The sequence below is a fragment of the Dasypus novemcinctus genome, chromosome 18, assembly GCF_030445035.2.
Source record: "Dasypus novemcinctus isolate mDasNov1 chromosome 18, mDasNov1.1.hap2, whole genome shotgun sequence".
Taxonomy (NCBI): Eukaryota; Metazoa; Chordata; class Mammalia; order Cingulata; family Dasypodidae; genus Dasypus; species Dasypus novemcinctus.
In genome coordinates, this window is record NC_080690.1 from 33,844,230 (window position 1) to 33,862,376 (window position 18,147).

Here is an 18,147-nt window from a genome sequence, read left to right on the forward strand (position 1 = left end):
CTCTGGCTCCAGAGAGCCCACCTGGGGCAGCAATGCCTTTCCCACGTGTCATCCCTAAACATTTGCTGTACACTGCCTCTGTCCGGCTGGCCCTGCGTCAGGATGCCCCACCAGGGGGCAGCTAGGAGCACCTCTGAACTCTGGCTCTCTGCAGAGATGCACCAAGGGCTCTTGGCTTCTGAAATGTGATACTCGGAGTGTGAAAGGGCAGTGACTCATAGGAGGTCAGGAGTCTGTAAAAGTCCCCGAGAGGCAGAGGAAACATGCTGCCTGCCCCCCCGCCCCCCCCCGCCGGCCCTCCCCAACAGCAGCAACCTGCTAGCACCTGCTCAGCTCTAGCATGACCCCTTACCCACCAGTCCCTTCCTCCCACCCATCTGCAGTGCTTTCTTCCAAGAAAGATTTACAATTACTGGAAATTGTTATGACTCAACATAGGTGTTGATTCATTCTCATGCATCAGACCTGGGTGGTGACTCCAGGGCTAACAGCGGTCAGCAAGGGGGACACTTGTAGGAAACGGGGGCCGGGGGGGAGGGGAGCCCACCCCCCAGAGCTCCCCTTCCTCACCTGCCTCTTCTGTCACCTATCAGAAGGACGCACTGGCTCTTCAGGCTGAAAGCAGAGGAGGCAGCAGCCTCAGAAGGGACAAAGGGCCACTTCCCAGGCAGGGGCTAGACTGGCTGGTCAAGGAGGCCTGGGGGGCAGCTTGATTTCTCAGCAGATAAAACAATAAATATATTAAACAACAATGACATTTATCAGGGCACATCCAGAGCACGTCACCGATGTCACCGAAGTTATCTCATTTGATTCTTAAAAGAAAACCAGGAGGTAAAGAAATATTCTCATCCTTGTTTTACAGGTGGCCAAGGCATGGAGAGGCCAGCGACCTGCTCAGAGCTGCTCAGCAGGTGCAGAGCTGAGCCTGGATTTGAACCCTGGCCCATCTGCCATCATCCCTCCCACTCTCAGGGGTCCTCAAGGGAGGGGAAGGGGAGGAATGGGAAGACGGCGCCTGAAGCATGGATGGCCTGGACTGGGTAGCCTGGGCTGCTTGGCTGGGTGGTGCCCTCCATTCTAAATTCTCAGCGGCTCCAAAGATCCCCTAATAAGGGGAGTCCCTGAGCACCCAATGGTCACCAGGGAGCTCCCACATTTCTTTAAAGTCCCCAAGGATGATCCAGAGAATAAGAGAGAATCAATGGAGAAATGAGCATCCTTGGGGGCCATGTTCATTCATTCATTCACTCACTCACTCGTTCATTCAACAGTTGCCCATTGCATTGCATAAGGCTCTGAGGATGACACGTCGTGAACAAGACAGACAAGGGCCTGCGTGGGAGCCGATGGCCTATGGAATTAGGGGCCGAAGCTGAGGCTGAGAGGCACACTCACCTGATGTCCAAGTGGAGAAGCCACTCCAGAGTGGAGAAGGACTGGGCCAAACTGAACACAGCATCCAGGGAGAAGCCATTTTCACCGAGGCTGGAGAATCACAGGAGGCATTGATGGAGGCCACTCGGAACTTAAGAACATCCTTGTTGTGGTCAGGGCACAGGGCAGGGGGAGGCCTGTCCTGGGTTCCAGATGAAGGCTCTCACTGGACCCCAGATGGTCAGAAAGCACCTCTTCCAATGCTTCATTGTACAGATGGGGAAACTGAGGCCCAGAGAGAGGCAGGGTCTTCCTCAAGGTTACAAGACATGTTGGTGACGGAGCCGAGATTAGAACCCCCAGTGGATCCCAGGGTCTGTGATCCACCTACGGAGTGCTTTTGGCCAGTTGTGCCTCAGTTTCCCCATCTGATAAAGGAGGGTAGGACCCAGTGCATAATGAAAATGTGGGGTCTCTTTTTTAAAAAGTAGGAAAAACCTCTTTCTTCCATTGTCTCTCTCTCAACCCGTCACAGTGTGCTTTTTTAAAACTATCTTGAAATATTTCAAACTTAGAGGATAGTTGCAAAAATAATACAAACCCCATTCAGAGATCTCCAACATACTCCCACACCCACTCCCAGATACCCAGACTCACTAATTTTAACATTTTGCCACTTTGCCGTATCATTTGTTCTGTCTATCTAATCTATTTTCCAAACATTTTAGCGCAGGTTGCACACATCATAGCCCTTTAACACATATTACTTCCATGTATATTTCCTATGAACAAGGATGTTCACTTAAGTAATCACCTTAAGTGCAGTTATCAAGTTCAAGAAAATTAACACTGATATAAAGTTTACATTCTACATTCCAAAGTTTTCTTATGTCCTAGTAACTTTTTTTTTTTTTTTTTTTGCGGTACTAGAGCTGGGAATTGAAGCTGGCACTCAACCACTGAGCCACATCAGCTCCCCTGAGTTGGTTTTTTCATTTGTTTGCTTGTTGTGTTTTTTTTTAGGAGGCACTGGGAACTGAACCCAGGACCTCCCACATGGAGCAGGTGCTCAACTGCCTGAGCCACCTCTGCTCCCCCTAAAAGGCTCCGTCCTTCTGAGCCTTTTCTCCTCTATACTTTCCATCCATAATCACGTATTGCATTTAATTGTCATTATCTCTTTAATTTCTCTTTATTCTTTCTTTTTCATTACGGAAACATAAACGCAACATCAATTTTCCCATCCCAATCCCTCCCAAGTGTACCATTCAGTGGGATTAATCACATTCACAGTGTTGCAGTACCCTTGCCACTATCTTTCACTAGAACTTTCCCTCCTCCCCTGTGGTGGTTTGAAGCTGAAAGCACCCCAGAAAAACACGTTCTTAAATCTAACCCAGGGAAGTGGACTTGGCCCAATGGATAGGGTGTCCACCTACCACATGGGAGGTCTGCGGTTCAAACCCGGGGCCTCCTTGACCCGTGTGGAGTTGGCCCTTGTGCAGTGTTGATGTGCTCAAGGAGTGCCCTGCCACGCAGGGGAGTCCCCCGTGTAGGGGAGCCCCACGCGCAAGGAGTGCGCCCCGTAAGGAGAGCCGCCCAGCGTGAAAGAAAGTGCAGCCTGCCCAGGAATGGCGCTGCACACTTGGAGAGCTGACACAGCAAGATGATGCAACAAAAAGAAACACAGATTCCCAGTGCTGCTGATAAAGATAGAAGCGGTCACAGAAGAACTCACAGCAAAACGAACAGAGAGAGCAGACAACTGGTGGGGGTGTGGGGGGGGGGAGGAAGGGGAGAGAAATTAAAAAAAATATTTAAAAAAAAATCTAACCCATTCCTGTGGGTGTCGCACCTTTTGATGAGGCTACGTCAGCTAAGGTGTGGCCCACCTCATTCAGGATGGGTCTTAGTCCTATTACTGGAGTCATTTACAAATGGAATGAAATTCAGACAAAGAGAGAGAAAGCCAGAGAAGCAAGAAGCTGAAATCTACAAAACCCAGGAAGAGAAGGGAAAGACCTGCAAATGCCTTGTCATGTGGCAGAGGAGCCAAGGATCATGGGCAGCTGGTCTTTGGGAGGAAAGCATGGCCCTGATTTGCACATTTTCCTGGACTCTAACCGCAAATGAATAAAGTCCCATTGTTTCAGCGGAACCATTTCATGGTATTTGCTCTAAGCAACATAGGAAACTAAAAGAGAAACCGACACTCATCTGGCATTAACTCCCCACTGCCCCTGCCTCACCCCCACCCCTGGTAGCTGTACTCTACTTTCTGTCTCTGTGAGTTTGCATATTCTCTGACATTTTCTTTGTGGTTACCATGGAGCTTAAATTTAACATTCTAAATAACAATCACGTTTGCTTTGATTCCAACTTAATTTCATTAGCATACATAGACTATGTTCATATACCCCTCTGTTCTCCAACTTTTGTGTAGTTCTTATCACAAATTACATATTTATATGAGTCTGAAACCATTGATTTCATATATTGTGTGCATTTGCCTTTCAGACCTTGTAGGAAGTAAAAAGTGAAGTTACAAATAAAAAATAAAATATTACTGTTATTTCTATTTCCCCATGTCACTATCTTTACTGGAGATCTTTATTTCTTCATGTGGCTTAGGGTAATTGTCTAGTGTTCTTTCCTTTCAATCTGCAGAACTCCTCTTAGCATTTCTTGTAGGGCTGGTCTAGTGCTGATGCAGTTCCTCAGCTTTTGTTTCTCTGGGAATGTCTTTATTCCACCCTTATTTCTGAAGGCAGTTTTGCCAGATATAGAATTTTTGGTTGGCAATTTTTGCTTTTAGCACTTTAATTATGTCTTCCACTGACTTCTTGCCTCCGTGGTTTCCAATGAGAAATCAGCACTTAATCTTACTGAGGTTCCCTTGTATGTGACACATTATTATTCTCTTGCAGCTTTCAGAATTCTCTCTTTATCTTTGACATTTGACATATTGATTACAACATGGTGTCGTATGGGTCTATTTGGGTTTATCTTGTTTGGAATTTATTGAACATCTTGGATGTGTATATTCATATCTTTTGTTAAATTTGGGGAGTTTTCAGGCATTATTCTTTTCTTTTTTTTGGAGGTACTGGGGCTGGGGATTGAACCTGGGACATTATATGTAGAAAGCTGGTGCTCAAGCACTGAGCAACACTAGCTGCCACCATTATTCTTTTAATATTCTCTCTGCCCATTTTTTCTCATTATTCTCCTTCTGGGACTCCATAATGCATGCTTTATTGACAGTGTCCCACAGGTCCCTCAGGCTCTGCTCACTTTTCTTCATTCTTTCTTCTTTCTGCTTCTTGACCTGGATTTCATTTGTCTTATCTTCATGGTCACTGATTCTTTCTTCTACCAGCTCCAATCACTGTTGAACCCCTCTAGAAAATTTTCAGTTTCTGTTACTGTGGTCTTCAGCTCTGTTGGGTTGATTTTCATAATTTCCATCTCTCTGTTACTATTACCTTCATGTTCACCTATTGTTTTCCTGATTTCCTTTAGTTATTTGTCCATATATTCATTTAGAACTTTGAGCATTTTTAAAGGTTTTGTCTGGAATTTTGTCTGGAATATCCTGGATTTACTCCTTCTCTTTGATGGTTTCTATTGCTTTAATCTTCTCTTTTGCCCTGGTCATCACTTCCTGTTTCTTTCTATGTTTTGTCATCTTTTGTTGAAATCTAGATATTTTTATATCTTAATGTAGCACTGAAATTCAGATAAGGTGTCTGTTCCTTAAGCTCGTATTCAGCAAATATTAAGACAGGGCTTTCACCGAATGCCAAGAAAACACCTGTCCCAGTCTGCAGATTGACCTGCCCAGATACTCTCCTTCAGAGCTTATCCATACTATGAGTTTAGAGAATAGCTCCAGGCCAAATTATAGTACATTTGCGTTTGGCCCTAGGAATCCCATTTATGATACAAATGTCCTCTTCCAAAGGAAACAGTTTCCTGTGTCCTACAGCCAGGAATCCCTTGTCCAGGCAGCCCCTTGCCTGCTCTCTCACAGCACTCCATGGGAGAGCCCAGGAGCTGCCTTCCACACCAGAGCCAGTTACGGGACAGCGAGTCCCTCACACCACGACAAGACAGATACTCGTGTTCGCAGTACATGCAGGAGGGTTCCTCTGCTCCTGTTGGAATGGGACCTGGGACCCATTTGGCTTTTAAGTAGCCTTTTCCTTGACTGGGTGCTTGCCCTGTCACCACAGTTCTTTAACTGTTTTCTGAGCCCTGAGAAAGATGTTTTTGCAGCTTTTACTGGTTGTTCAAAGCTCCTGTGGGGGCATGGAACCCTGAAGCTTCTCACGCAGCCTTCTTGATCAGGGCGTGTCATGGCTTTTATATGCAATTTAATGTCATGCTCCTCGGGCATATGGATACTCGTGGGGTGAGTCCAGCTCCTCACAGGTGCCTGGGATGCCTGCCCCACAACTTGGTGCTCAGGGCACAAGTGATCAACCCTGTCCCTCCCCGTCTCCACACCCACAACTCTGCTTGGGGTAGGAAAGGGGGAGCAGGCAACTGGGAGGCGGGATCGTGTGAAAGTCAAAGATCCAAGCCCCTGGCACGTTTGACATTCGCCCATCAGGCTTCACTTACAAAATACAATTTTGCATGTGCGCTTTTTGTTGTGTGACTGCCAGCACTGAGGAGGGGACATCTGCAGGCTAGTGAACTCAATAATCCAAGACATTGAGACAATTCTTTCTGAAGTTACAAGTCTTCTCGAGTGAGGCAGTGCTACATGGGGAGGGGCGGTGGCTGGAATTGCTGAGCAGAAGAACCAGAGCAAAGATCTCAAACTCACAGACTGTGGGCCAGACCTGGCCCTCACTTCTGTTTTAGTTGGGCCTGTATAGTGTATAATTAACAATTTTCAATTTGTTGTTAACATTAAACTATCGGGAGATTTTAGACAAAAACCCAGCTTATCTTGAAACATCTGATCTGGCCACACAGAACTGGCTTTAGACAGGGCAAACATGTTTTGCTGCAGTCTCCACTGTTCCCTGCTGCCCTGCTCCCAGGGCCACTGTCCACCCCTTCTCCTGCCTGCCTGTCCCTGTTGGCAGTTGAGTTTTCCATCCTTGGACCAGGTGTGGCCTAAGGGTCAGCCCAGGTGACCCCTGAAGATTTGCATAGAGCCTCCAATCTGCCTTCTAATTTGCCTGCGACAGCGAGGCTTTCCTTCCTAGCTAGGTACAGGCTCTGAGCAGGAAGAAGGCAACCTCCTTTCCTTCCCATCATCCCAATGAAAACCTGAGCAGGACGGGTCCTCAGGCAGGAACACCCTCAGAGTTGAAGCCCAAAGCAGTGGCCGCTCCCTCTGCCGTTTCTGTTTCCAGAGGGAACCAGCACTCAGATAGATGACGTAACTTGCCCCAGGTCACATGCAAGCAGCTGAGCCCAGGACCTATGGCGTCTTGCTCCTCTGACTTTGGCTCAGGAGGGCTCAGGAAGAGGCGTGGGATGGGCGAGCCAAGAGCACCAGGGCCTGTCGGTGTGCATGCACTTCCTGATCTAGTCTTTACAACCACCCAGGAGAGGGGGAGATGGACACAGACACCCCCTGCACAGTCCCCCCGCCCCCCAGATGCTGACCCCCTCGTCCCGAGGACAGCAGGTACTCACTTCAAGGACTGCAGGGCGCCCAGCCCTGGGAGCAGCTGAGCCAAAAGTGTGGCGCCTTGGTCCCCCAGAGCATTGCCCGATAAGCTAGGGGGGGAAAGGGGGAGGCAGCGTTAGGGGAGCTGGGGGCCCGGCAGGCGTGTCCCCCCTCACCTTGGTCACTCAGCTTCTCCTGGACCTGGGGACAGGGCCCTGTGCTGCCAGGTCAGGTCTCAGCAGATCTCATGCGAGTCAACTAAGAAACCCCCAGGGTTCTTATTGCAAGGTCACGGGCCTCCTGAGGGGTCGGGAGTGGGCTTTAGGGGTGTCAAATGCCGGGGCACCTGTATTTTGGAGGGACGAGTTATGACTTTCACCAGATACTCTAAGGGCTTCCTAACTCCAGCTGGGAAAGAACCACTGATTCAAATCTTTAAAAAAACTAAACTCATAATACACCAACCAACCAACTCCCAGCCCCGCCCACCCGCCTTCCAGGGGCCGCCACTCACTCGAGGTGACAGAGCCGGCCCAGGTGCCCGCTTCCTCCCAGCGCCTTGCAGAGCTGTCCTACGTGCTTGGCTCGGAGACCACAGTGTGTCAGCCTGTGGGGGGCAGAAGCACAGCCCTGCAGCACCTGCCCTGCTGGCAGGGGGGAGCAGGGCCTGCCACCCCAGGCACTGGCAGAAAGCCAGGCTTGCAGGAGAAGAGGGACTAGAGGCACCTGGCACCCAGATGGACAAACAGACAAAGAGGGACCAGTGCCCACCGCCGACCCAAGGCGTCACACACAGGCAAAGAGAGTCAGAAGGAGTGGGAGGCGCAGGGAAGAAGGGAGATCAAGGTGGAGAGAGAGAGACAGAAGCCGAAGAGGACAGAGAGACAACAAGATAGAGTGTGTGGAGAGACAGACAGACAGCAAGGGAGACTCAGACAGCCACAGAACAAGAGAAAGGGCAGGACGAGGGCTGGGAGCCTGAGGGGCTGGGCTGAGCCCTGGCCGAGGGTCCGAGGGGCAGGAGAGGAGGGGCAGGACCTTCCCAGCCCCTCCCGCTGGAGGTCGCCCAGCCCCTCCGCGGAGGAGGTCACGGGAGCTAAGGGCAGGGAGCCTGCCGGGCTGGGAAAGCCGTGGTGACTGACGGGGCTTCCCTGACCTCCCCCTGGGGTGGGCGGGACTGGGAGGTCACAACTCCTGGGTCTCGGCCCCCTCCAGGGGGCGTCAGGGGTCTGGAGCCTGGGGACCCGCTCGGAGCAGAGGCAGAGCGCGGAGGCTGGAACCACGACCGAGCCTGGAGACTGTCACTGTACCTGATCGTTCTGGGACTCTGGGGCAGCTCAGACGGCGTCTGGGGCACGAGGCTGTCAAGAAACGCAGCCCTGGAGGGACACAGCACGGCCAGGCTGAGAAAACGCCCGTCCAACGTCTCCCCAGCCCTCCCCCAGCCTGCCTTCCGCCTTCCATCTCTAAACTCCGCCTGGAGTAACTCAGACCTTGGCCGGGGTTTGGCCTCCTGGCTGTGTGACCTTGGCTGTGTGACCACTTAACCTCTCACTGGGACCATGTATGTGAACTGCCTTAGCTTGGTGCCCGATAAGTGCTCAGTTAACACTGGCTGCTGTTATCGTTAATGCCATCGTCACCCCAATGCCTTCAGAGATGTCAGCTCCAGCTCTAATCAAGCTGTCAATAGATCAGACCCTGCAGAATAGATTGTGGATGGACACCAAGGAGCAACAAGCTGGGCCTCTGCCCATGGGTTGGGCTGGAGCAATCCAGGAAGGCACTCTGGAGGAGGTGAGCATCCCAAAAGGGTCATCATGTCAGAGGGAGCCAGAAGTTCTGACTGATTTCAGAGCTGAGGCCAGACAGTTCTCCTCTGAGTTTGGCGGAAGGGCCTTACGCTCCTGAACGCACCCTCTGGCTTGCCTGGCACCCCCAGCATCCTGTACCGGGACCTCTTCAGGTACCACTTAGGAAACAGAGGCAGCCCGTCCTGGACGCCTCCCCTTTGGGTTGCTCCCCCTGCCCGGCCTGCTGGCTTCCTGCCACTGCGGAAATTGGTCAGGATGCCCAGCTCTGGAGGTCCGGGTGGGGAGGGTCCTGACCGAGGGTGGGCTGGGGTGCTGGCGTCCCACCTCTCCTGGGTCTCCTCCAGCTGCTCCGGCTCTTGGGCATACACGAGGACCACGGTTTTGTGCCGCAGGCTGCAGAGAGGAGGGGGGTGAGGCTTGTTTGGTCACCGCTGTCCCTCAGGGCCATCGCCCTGCCTCCCTCTTAGCACTTCCTGTAACCCTCCTCTGAGCTCTGGGGCCTGAGGGCTCTCTAAGACTTTCACAACACTTTCTAACACTTTCACAAACCCAGCTGTGGCCTAAGCAGCCCTCAGGTCCTGGCGAGCCCCTGGAGGCAAACTTCCCTTCTGCCTTCTCTGTGGTTTGGGGCTCAGGTCAAACCTCCCTCCCTCCCTCGACTTGTTTTCCTCTTGAGCTCTCAGGACTTTCAGCTGAGGGCACAGGCCTGGGCCACTGCGACAGGCACCCAGAGTCCATGTCAGGCTCGTACTTGCCGGGGGGGCCGCCTGAATCTTGTTTCTATAAAGAGTGTTACATAATTTTCTTTCTCTTTAAAAATCCATACTTGTTCCCTGTGGGAAACTTAGAAAACATAGGAAAGTAAAATGAAAATAAACATTGACATCTGGGGGTCGGTCATTCAAGTCTTTTGGTATTGAATGCAATTAGGCTTTCTGTCTTTTTTTCTTACAAAAAAAAATGGGATTATATTATAGGATTCTCTTTTAAAAATTAATTTTTCAAGGGATAGATTTGCAGAGGTGGCAAAATGTTGATCATTGTGCATGAGAACACTGTACCATTCTCTACCTTTGCTGATATTTAAAAAGCTTTATTATAAAAACTCTGAGTTACAATTTTTGGGTGTATTTAATATCGCGTGGACACCCTTCCATATTAAAACTGCATCTATGCCATTGTTTTTCATGGTTCTCTTGAGTTCCTCCCTGTGGAGGGATCTTAGTTGAATTAGTGTTTGACTTTAACCATTGACCTCCTTTGGGTTTGCTTCCTGTCAGATGACCATCCCTGCAGCCAATTATGTTTGCACAATTGTGATGATTTCTTCATACAAATTCCTAGACGTGAATGGAGTATCATTTGGAATGTGCTAGTATTCCACTTGATTGAGTCTTTATATAAACTGTGAATCAAGGCCCCCTACTCTGCTTCCTGGTTTTCCCCTATTTGCCGGAGGGGACCCCCCTAAGCTGTGGGCGTGGATTAGCACCTGTCCTCCAATCGCCAGCCTGATAAAAATAACCTGTCTTAGGGCTGGGCTCTCTCTTGTACAAATGCCATAGGGCAGGATTGCCCTTGGGAGAAACCAGTGAAGAAAGGAGGGGAGCAGAAGGTGGCAGAGCGTCAGCCTGATCCCGCAGGGAGCTCTGGGGTTGACGGTCCCTGAGGCCGGGGGGCTGGACATCCCAGCCTCTGCCTCAGCCCTCAGAGCTCCCGGTGGAGGGTGGGGCGACTGGAAAGTCCCAGGCTTCCCCGGCTCCTGGCAGCCAGGGGCAGTTCTTCAGAGGAGGCCTCAGTTATGAGCAGGCAAGGCCTGGGGCCGGGCTTAAAAGTAAGAAGGATGGGGGCGCCCAGGAGCCGGGACAGGGTGGTGGGGGCCCGGCGGGCTCCTACCTGATGTGCAGTTCTGCCAGCGAGCGGCCCAGGCCGGCCACGCTCAGCACGCAGAGCAGCCCAGCCGTGGTGAGCCTGTTGTCACTGAGGCTGCAGAGAGGACAAGCAGGTGGCCATCAGCAGGCAGCCTGGGTCCCCAGCCCCAGCCAGCTCCAGCCCCACCTCGTGGCCCTGTGGCTTGCTGGAGGCCACTTGTGGATGTCCTGGGCCCCTAATCAGGGGCTCTCAAAAGATTCTGGTCCATGGGGGTGACCCCAGAGATGTGTGACCCCTGCCTCACTTGCAGAGAATACAGTGATCAGAGCCGACTCACTGTTTTGACCTCTCTGAGCCTCAGTTTCCTTGTCTCTAAAACAGCCACCATTTATTGACTGCTGATTGCGCCAGGCCCATACTAAGGGCTTTGTACATTGTAACCGTTTGATATTATTTATGAATTCCAAAAAGAGATATAGATTATGTTTGTAAACTGGTCTCTTCCTTTGGGCGTGATACCCTTTGATTATATTAAATTCAAAGGTTTTATGTTTACTTGACTATATTAAGATTAGGGCTTTTATTCAGCCATGTCAATAGGGTGTGCAGGGTTGCGTCTCTGCCCCCTTGGAGGGCTGTATAAACAGACACTCACTCAAGGAGAATGCAGAAGATGCGCGAGAAAAGAGAGAGAGCTCCACAGACACGGAAAAGGATCCTGTGGCCCCAGAGAGAGATGAGCTGTTCACCTGATAGTTTGCAGCCGGAGTCCAGAACCCTGAGCAGCTAAGAAGACCCAGAAAGAAACGAGCCCTCCAGCCTGCAGCGGAGATTGGAAGAAGCTGGACCCATGGAGTCTTAAGAGAGAAAGGAAGGCTGAACCCTCACAGACATCGCCCGCCATCTTGCTCCAACACGTGGCCACAGACTTTGGTGAGGAAGTACCTCTTATGGTACCTTGAGCTGTTCTCTTTAATGGCCTTGTAACTGTAAGCTTTTACCCCAAATAAATATCCTTTATAAAAGTCAACACATTTTCTGGTACTTTGCATCAGCGCCCCTTTGGCTGACTAAAACATACTTATGTGGGCTTTTGGGGATTGAATCACGTCCCCCACAAAGGGCATGTTCAGGTCCCAAGCCCTGGTCCTGTGGGCGTGAAGCCATTTGTAAGGAGGACCTCTGAAGAGGTGGCTAGTTAAGGAAGGTGCCCACACTGAATGAGGGTGGACCTCCATCCTGAAGTCCTGGAAGCGAAGGGAACTGGACACGGGCAGAAGCCATGGGGAGCAGCCAGAAGCTGGCAGTCAACAGAACCCGGAAGAGAAAGGCAAAGGTGCTGCTGTGCGCACTGACATATGATGGAAAAGCCAAGGTACCCCGCAAATAGCCGGCCAGAAGATACTGGCCCTTGGAGGAAGCAAGGCTTTCAGCCTCCGAAATCGTGAGCTGATCAATTCCTGCTGTTAAGCTAACCGATCGCATGGCATTTGTTTTAGCAGCTGGGCACCTAAAACAGGGCCCATTTAATCCCACTTTATGAACAAGCAAACTGAGGTCCAGAGAGGTTAAATTACCCCCCCAGGGTCACAAATGTATCAAGGATTTAAATTTAACCTGATCTCAGTACAACCCCACCATAACTGATCCTAAGACCCCAACACACCCACCCAAAATCACCCCTACTAACACCGTGCAGCACCCTAGCTCACCCAAAAGGTCAATATTCCTTCCTTCCATCCTACCACCCGAGCAAACCACCCCTTTATCCCGACATTAAACCCCCCACCCTAACACCACTACCCATCCCAACACCCGAGCACACATCTCCCAAAAAACCCATTGCTGCCCCAGGGTAACATCACACCCTACCCCAGGGTTGGTGCAAGGAGGAACTGAAATGCAAGCCACTATGTTCAATGACTACCACTGAGTGTTCTACAGGTGCAAAGGGTTTTAATAACTGTAACTAAGACAGTGGCTCATGCCGGAGGCATGGAGTGGACCACTCCAACTTTGCTGGAGTCTGGAGGAGACGGGAGCGGCCAGTGGAGCAGCACTATGTCTGGTGACAATGGGCAAGGGGACCCGGGGTGGCAGGGGCCAGCTGGGGCTCTTCTGGGCCCTTCCTGTTACCCATCAGTGGGCTGGACAACTCACTCCAGCTTCCTAGAGATGTGCAGCTGGGCTGCAGCCTCGGCCATGAGTCGACAGCCTTCGTCCTCCAGTTGGTTCCCTGAGAGGCTGAGACAGAGAGGTCTGATGCCCAGGTCCATCAGGGCAGGCCCCCCTCAATGCCCAGCACCCACGCAGTCCTTCAAGAACTTTAATCCAAGCATCGTTCCCACAAATGAACCTTAATAATAATTAATGCTGAGAGACTGCCTATTACATGCCCGGCACTGTCCTAGGTACTTGTATTAACACATTTACCAGCACATTTAATCCTCACAACAATGCTATGGCATCAGGTTGACATTATTTTCCTTATTTTATTGATGAGTCAATTGGGGCATAGAGTGGTCAAGACACTTGCTTAAAGATGGACATGGGATTTGAACCCAGGCAGTCCGACTTCAAGATGCCACCAGCAACTGTTTATGCTAAAACCTACATAATGGCTTCCTGTGATAAAAGGCATGAGGAAACGTAAGGGGGCTGTGACTGTGCATTACAGGAGCATCTACCCTAGTCTGGGATCCAGGGAAGGCTGTCCTGATGTTTGAGCTATTCACTAGAAAAGATGAAAGGAATTCAATAGTGGAGGTAAGGAGCGATGGGAAAGGGGCATTCCTAGCAGCAGGAACAGTTCATTCAAAGGCCCTGTGGCAGAGCACATTTGAGGAACTGAAAGGGGCCATGTGCTGTGTCAGAGACTGTGGGAGGGCAGGGTCAGGTGGGCTTGAGAGGTTGGGGGCGGGGTTCTGGACCACATGGGGTCTTTAGGATTTGGGCTTTATCCCAAGCAGTGGAAAGTCACTGGATGATTTCTAAATGAGGGAGCAGGCAGCAGTGAAACCTGTCCAGATTTTCAGTTTGCCGAGTTCACACTCTGCCAGATGGAGGGGCCTGGGGTAGAAATGGGGAAATCAGTGAGGAGGAGGATAGGGTCATCCAGGTGAGAAATGAGTGTGGTTAGGACTAAGGTGGTAGATTGAAAGGGAAGGGAGAAAAGAGGATGGTTTTGAGAGTTACTTAGGAGTAAGTGGACCCAGGATGGACTGCCTATGGGGAAAGGCAAGGGGGCTGAGAGGGTGACTGCCAAGTGTCCGGGCTGTGTAACAGGTGGGTGAACTGCAGTTACTGTGGGGGAGAGCAGTGGGCGAGGGGCAGGCTCAGTGGTGGCAAGGGGGGTGGAAGTATGTGAGTTTGGTAAAAACTACCTTCTAATCCTGTCTTAGTTCTCCCAATGGTCCAGGCTCAAGATTTGATCATTAAGAGAGCCCTCACTCCCTCCATCTCATCCCAGGCTGGGACCACTTCAGCTTGAAACACACTATGACATTCCCATCCCGCCACTTCACTCTCATTTGGAGGTTTCCTGGGGAGGCCATGGTAGGGACTTCCGCCTGGATGATGTCTCACCTATGCCATGACAGACCCTCTACCACGCCCCCAAGCCCATTCCCATGCCCCGCCCAGGAGTTGGGTATCATGGGAATTTCCCCAGCCCAGAGAAGGTTACCCCACCCTACTCTGGGAGACAGGCAGAGGGACTGTGGGTTGGAAAACAGACCCAAGTGTGGTGGGATTAGAGGAGGGAGTGGTTCTGAGGATGCGGCCAGGAACCAGGCTATCTAGACTGGAATCCTGACTTCCTAGCTGGGCCATCTTGAGCAAATTTACCTCGCTGTGCCTTAATTTCCTCCTTTATGAAATGTGCATATTTACAGCACTTCCCTCCTAGGGTTGTGAGGACTAAATGAGATGTCTGTAAAAGCCCCTTGTCCAGAACTCAGCACAGCCAAGTGCTCAATGAATGGTAGCTGTGATGATTATCTGGCTCCCCCATACCACCCACCTGCCTTCTGTTTGCTTTGCCCACCCTCCCCCACCCCTGCCCCAGGCTGCCCGGGGACTCACTCCACTTCCTCCAAGTGGGGGCCTTCCCGGAGCAGGGCTGCCAGCACCTCTGCATCATGGGCCTGGAGCTCACACTTCTGGAACCTGGAATGGGGCCAGGGACAGAGGGGCTCAGGGTGAAAATTTGCACCATGCCCCCTCTAGCTCTAAGCACTGGTGACAGGCGTGGGAGCTGGGGCAATCGGAGGCAGACGGACCTCTAAGGAGCTGGGTGATCTTGGGCAAAGCACCTAAAACTGCCGGGGCCTCGGTGTCTTCCTCTATCAAATGGGAATAATCATGTGTACGCCGCAGGGCTTTCACAAGGATTTCCCTGAGGGAATACATAGAAAACATGTAGCCTGGTACCCATGATATAACAAGGGACCAGTAAGCAGGAGCTATTTTTATTATTGCTGTTACAAAGGAGGTTCCTTATCCAAGCCGGGATGGGTCATTCACGTCCTTGTCTTGCCCCATTTCTGCTCTCCCCTCTGTCTTCCCTGCCCCTGCTAGCCCTCCTCTGGGGAGGGACCCCTACGGCCAATATCATCTCCTGCCCTGAAGGCGATGGACACCACTGAGATACCTGAGCGTCAGTCGTCTGGTGAGAGCCTCTGTACTCGGGATGGCATTTCCCTGTAGGTCTGGGGCTCTGCCAAGAGAAATGAAACACTGGCCTAGGTTCGGGAGTCCAGGGCCTGATGGCCCAAGCCTCTTCCCTGGCTTCTAGGGGCTGATGACCCTGGTGCAGCTTGACCCACTGAACGAGTAACTACCACAGTTGTCTGAGGGTGCCCACAGAAGCAGAGGTTCTGAGGTTACACAGGGCCTTTATTCAATCCTGACTTTACTTTGGAGAGCTGTGTAGCCTTGGGCAAGTCATCCAGCCCTCTGAGCTTCCATTTCCTCTTCTCTAAAATTCAGTGACAATATCTAATGCATAGAGCGGTTGGAGGATTGAATGAGATGGTGGATGGTCAAATTCCCAGCATAGGCACAAAGCAGACACTTAGTAAAAACAGGTTGCTGCTGTGTATGTCGCAATGGTCTCCCTTTGTAGAGGTGCCCTCTGTGGGTCAGAAGACAGGGAGCATAAGCCCTGTGTCCTTCCAGGCTGGGGGAAGCCATGGTGCCCTTGGACTTTCTCCCACCAACCCAGGGGAGGGCTGGGGGCTGCAGGGGACTTCGGACATGATGAGCCAGGTTTTCATAGACTTCTGTCTGGGTGATGTAATTGTTCTATATTTGTGCCATTCACTATGGGGAACTCAAGTTATCTGTGGCCACTGAACACTTAAAATTTGGCTAATGTTATTGAAGACCTGATATTTTCATTTAAATTAATTTAAATTTAAATAGCCACATATGGCTAGTGGCTACTGTATTGGACAGCAAAGCTCTAGACAGAGGGGAAGTGATATCAGCCTTACAGGGTCATTGTACAGGTAAGGAAATTGAGCTCAGAGCAGGAAAAGGCCTGGTCAAAGACATACAACATCATCTGTCTTGGAGTCTTAGCCAGGGAGGGGCATCGGAAGCACAGTCAGAATGTTCTATCTGGGGAGGGAGGTTTCCTTTTCTTTGCCCATCTGGGACTAGCTAAGGGGAGAACCTGGAGGCCAGCCCAGCTGGAATAGTCAACACTTGAAGCTGCATACCAGCAGTGTTCTAAGCACTTTAAATGTATTAACCCATTTAATTCTCAGAAGGACCCTAAGACGCAGGTACCATAATTGCTCTTCTTTTCATCTGGAAGTGTTCCCAGAGTTTTCACCAAATAGTGATGCCAGGCTAACTAACAGTCTTTTCATGCCTTCCCCGAGGGTCTGAGTTAGGTTGAGACTTGTGGGAATGTGCTCCACTTCAGGGCTAGATGGGGTCCACATACACTATAGAAAGTTACAGTCCTTTGTCAAGTGTGACGTGTAATTCCTTAGGACAGCAGTGGCAGGAAGCACTCCTGCATTCCAGCTCTCCCCGACTCTCTTGGTCCCCCTCCCTCTCCAGTGTCCTGAGCCCAGGTCACCTGTCGGGATGGACCCAAACCTCCCTCACCCTGGCTTCTTACCTTTGTAGGCTTGTGGCTGTCTCTGTGGGCGGCGAGAGAAGGAAGATGAGTTCTGCCTGCCTGCAAGATCAGACACTGAGCTGTGAGAACCATGGACTGGAAACCAGAGCATCACCCCCACGGGCACACCCCCTCCAACCCCAAAAGCCAGGGAAAACAGATTTGTAGTGAACTGAGAAACTGAAGTGGCAAAAGTGCTCCCAATCAGGTGTGAAAATCACACCAAGATTGGTGCATGATGATGCCTGTAAGAATCCTAAAAGTTTAGGAAAATGATTTTTTACAAGAAAGATAAAAACAATTAGGAATGCTGAGTTTTTAAAAGAGAATTAGGAGTGTTTTAGGATTAAAAGGCATGGGCACCTAACCTGCTTGGTAACGCAAAAGGGCAAACCTGATTCAGCACCACGGAGAGCGACAACGGCTAGTCATTCCTTCCGCTAAGTCTATCGATGCTTTGTAGATTTGATAATTTCATTCATTTATCCATCCATCCATTAACCTCTTTTTTTTTTAAATGAGGCAATATCACCTGCCCTCCCCGCTTTTAAAGAAAATATTTATTTTTCATTTATCTGTCCCCTCCCCTCCCCCCACTGTGTGCTCTCTGTGCCCATTCGCTGTGTGTTCTTGTGTCTGCTTGCATTTTTGTCATGCGGCACCGAGAAACTGTGTCTCTTTTGGTTGCATCATCTTGCTGCATCAGCTCTCCATGTGTGCAGCGCCACTCCTGGGCAGGCTGCACATTTTCATCTGGGGCGGCTCTCCTTACGGGGCACACTCCTTGTGCACGGGGCTCCCCTACGCGGGGGACATACCTGCATGGCACGGCACTCCTTGCACGCATCAGCACTGCACATGAGCCAGCTCACCACATAGATCAGGAGACCCAGGGTTTGAACCCTGGACCTCCCATGTGGTAGGTGGATGCTCTATCAGTTGAGCCAAATCTGCTTCCCTATCCATTGCCTCTTTATTCACTAGTCTAGCACTGAGCTAAGCTCTGGAGATAAACTTGTGAGTAAAACAGATATTTGGGCTTGCACATGCAGATTTTGCAGACAAGGGCCTCCCTCTTTACCTCCCCCTCCCCACCGGCCCTCCCCTCATCTCGAGACCCTGAAGGTCGCAATTCCACTACTTCTGCTCACCTTGCCTGCAGTACCCGGACAGTAGGGCATGTGACTGCCACCTTTGCCAAGCAGAGTAGGGTCGACACGGAGACGTTGTTGTGGCTCAGGCTGCAGGATTGTAGCAAAGGGGTCAGTAATAAATTCTCCACCCTGTAGGCTCCAGGCCTTCCATGCTCTGCAAGGGTG

The 18,147-nt window shown here is 50.9% G+C and overlaps 1 protein-coding gene across 11 annotated transcripts in view; it reads right to left on the reverse strand.

The window, feature by feature from the left end:
* Window positions 1-18,147, reverse strand: part of NLRC5 (NLR family CARD domain containing 5) — a 104,815-nt gene that overhangs the window by 32,647 nt on the left and 54,021 nt on the right. For 7 of the 11 annotated variants that reach the window (XR_011646290.1, XM_058279979.2, XM_058279975.2 and 4 more), the window contains 12 exons: window positions 17,980-18,069; window positions 16,829-16,888; window positions 15,347-15,412; window positions 14,779-14,862; window positions 12,856-12,939; window positions 10,720-10,809; window positions 9,148-9,216; window positions 8,320-8,412; window positions 7,524-7,616; window positions 7,036-7,119; window positions 1,399-1,488; window positions 571-615 (listed from right to left, as the gene is read on the reverse strand). Coding sequence is in view for 10 of the 11 variants with exons in the window: in XM_058279979.2 (XP_058135962.1) it covers window positions 571-615; window positions 1,399-1,488; window positions 7,036-7,119; window positions 7,524-7,616; window positions 8,320-8,412; window positions 9,148-9,216; window positions 10,720-10,809; window positions 12,856-12,939; window positions 14,779-14,862; window positions 15,347-15,412; window positions 16,829-16,888; window positions 17,980-18,069 (948 nt within the window). In the remaining variant the exon portion in view is untranslated. The remainder of the gene's footprint in view (window positions 1-570; window positions 616-1,398; window positions 1,489-7,035; window positions 7,120-7,523; window positions 7,617-8,319; window positions 8,413-9,147; window positions 9,217-10,719; window positions 10,810-12,855; window positions 12,940-14,778; window positions 14,863-15,346; window positions 15,413-16,828; window positions 16,889-17,979; window positions 18,070-18,147) is intronic. The other 4 variants (XM_058279986.2, XM_058279984.2, XM_058279983.1 and 1 more) reach the window with 1 other exon arrangement.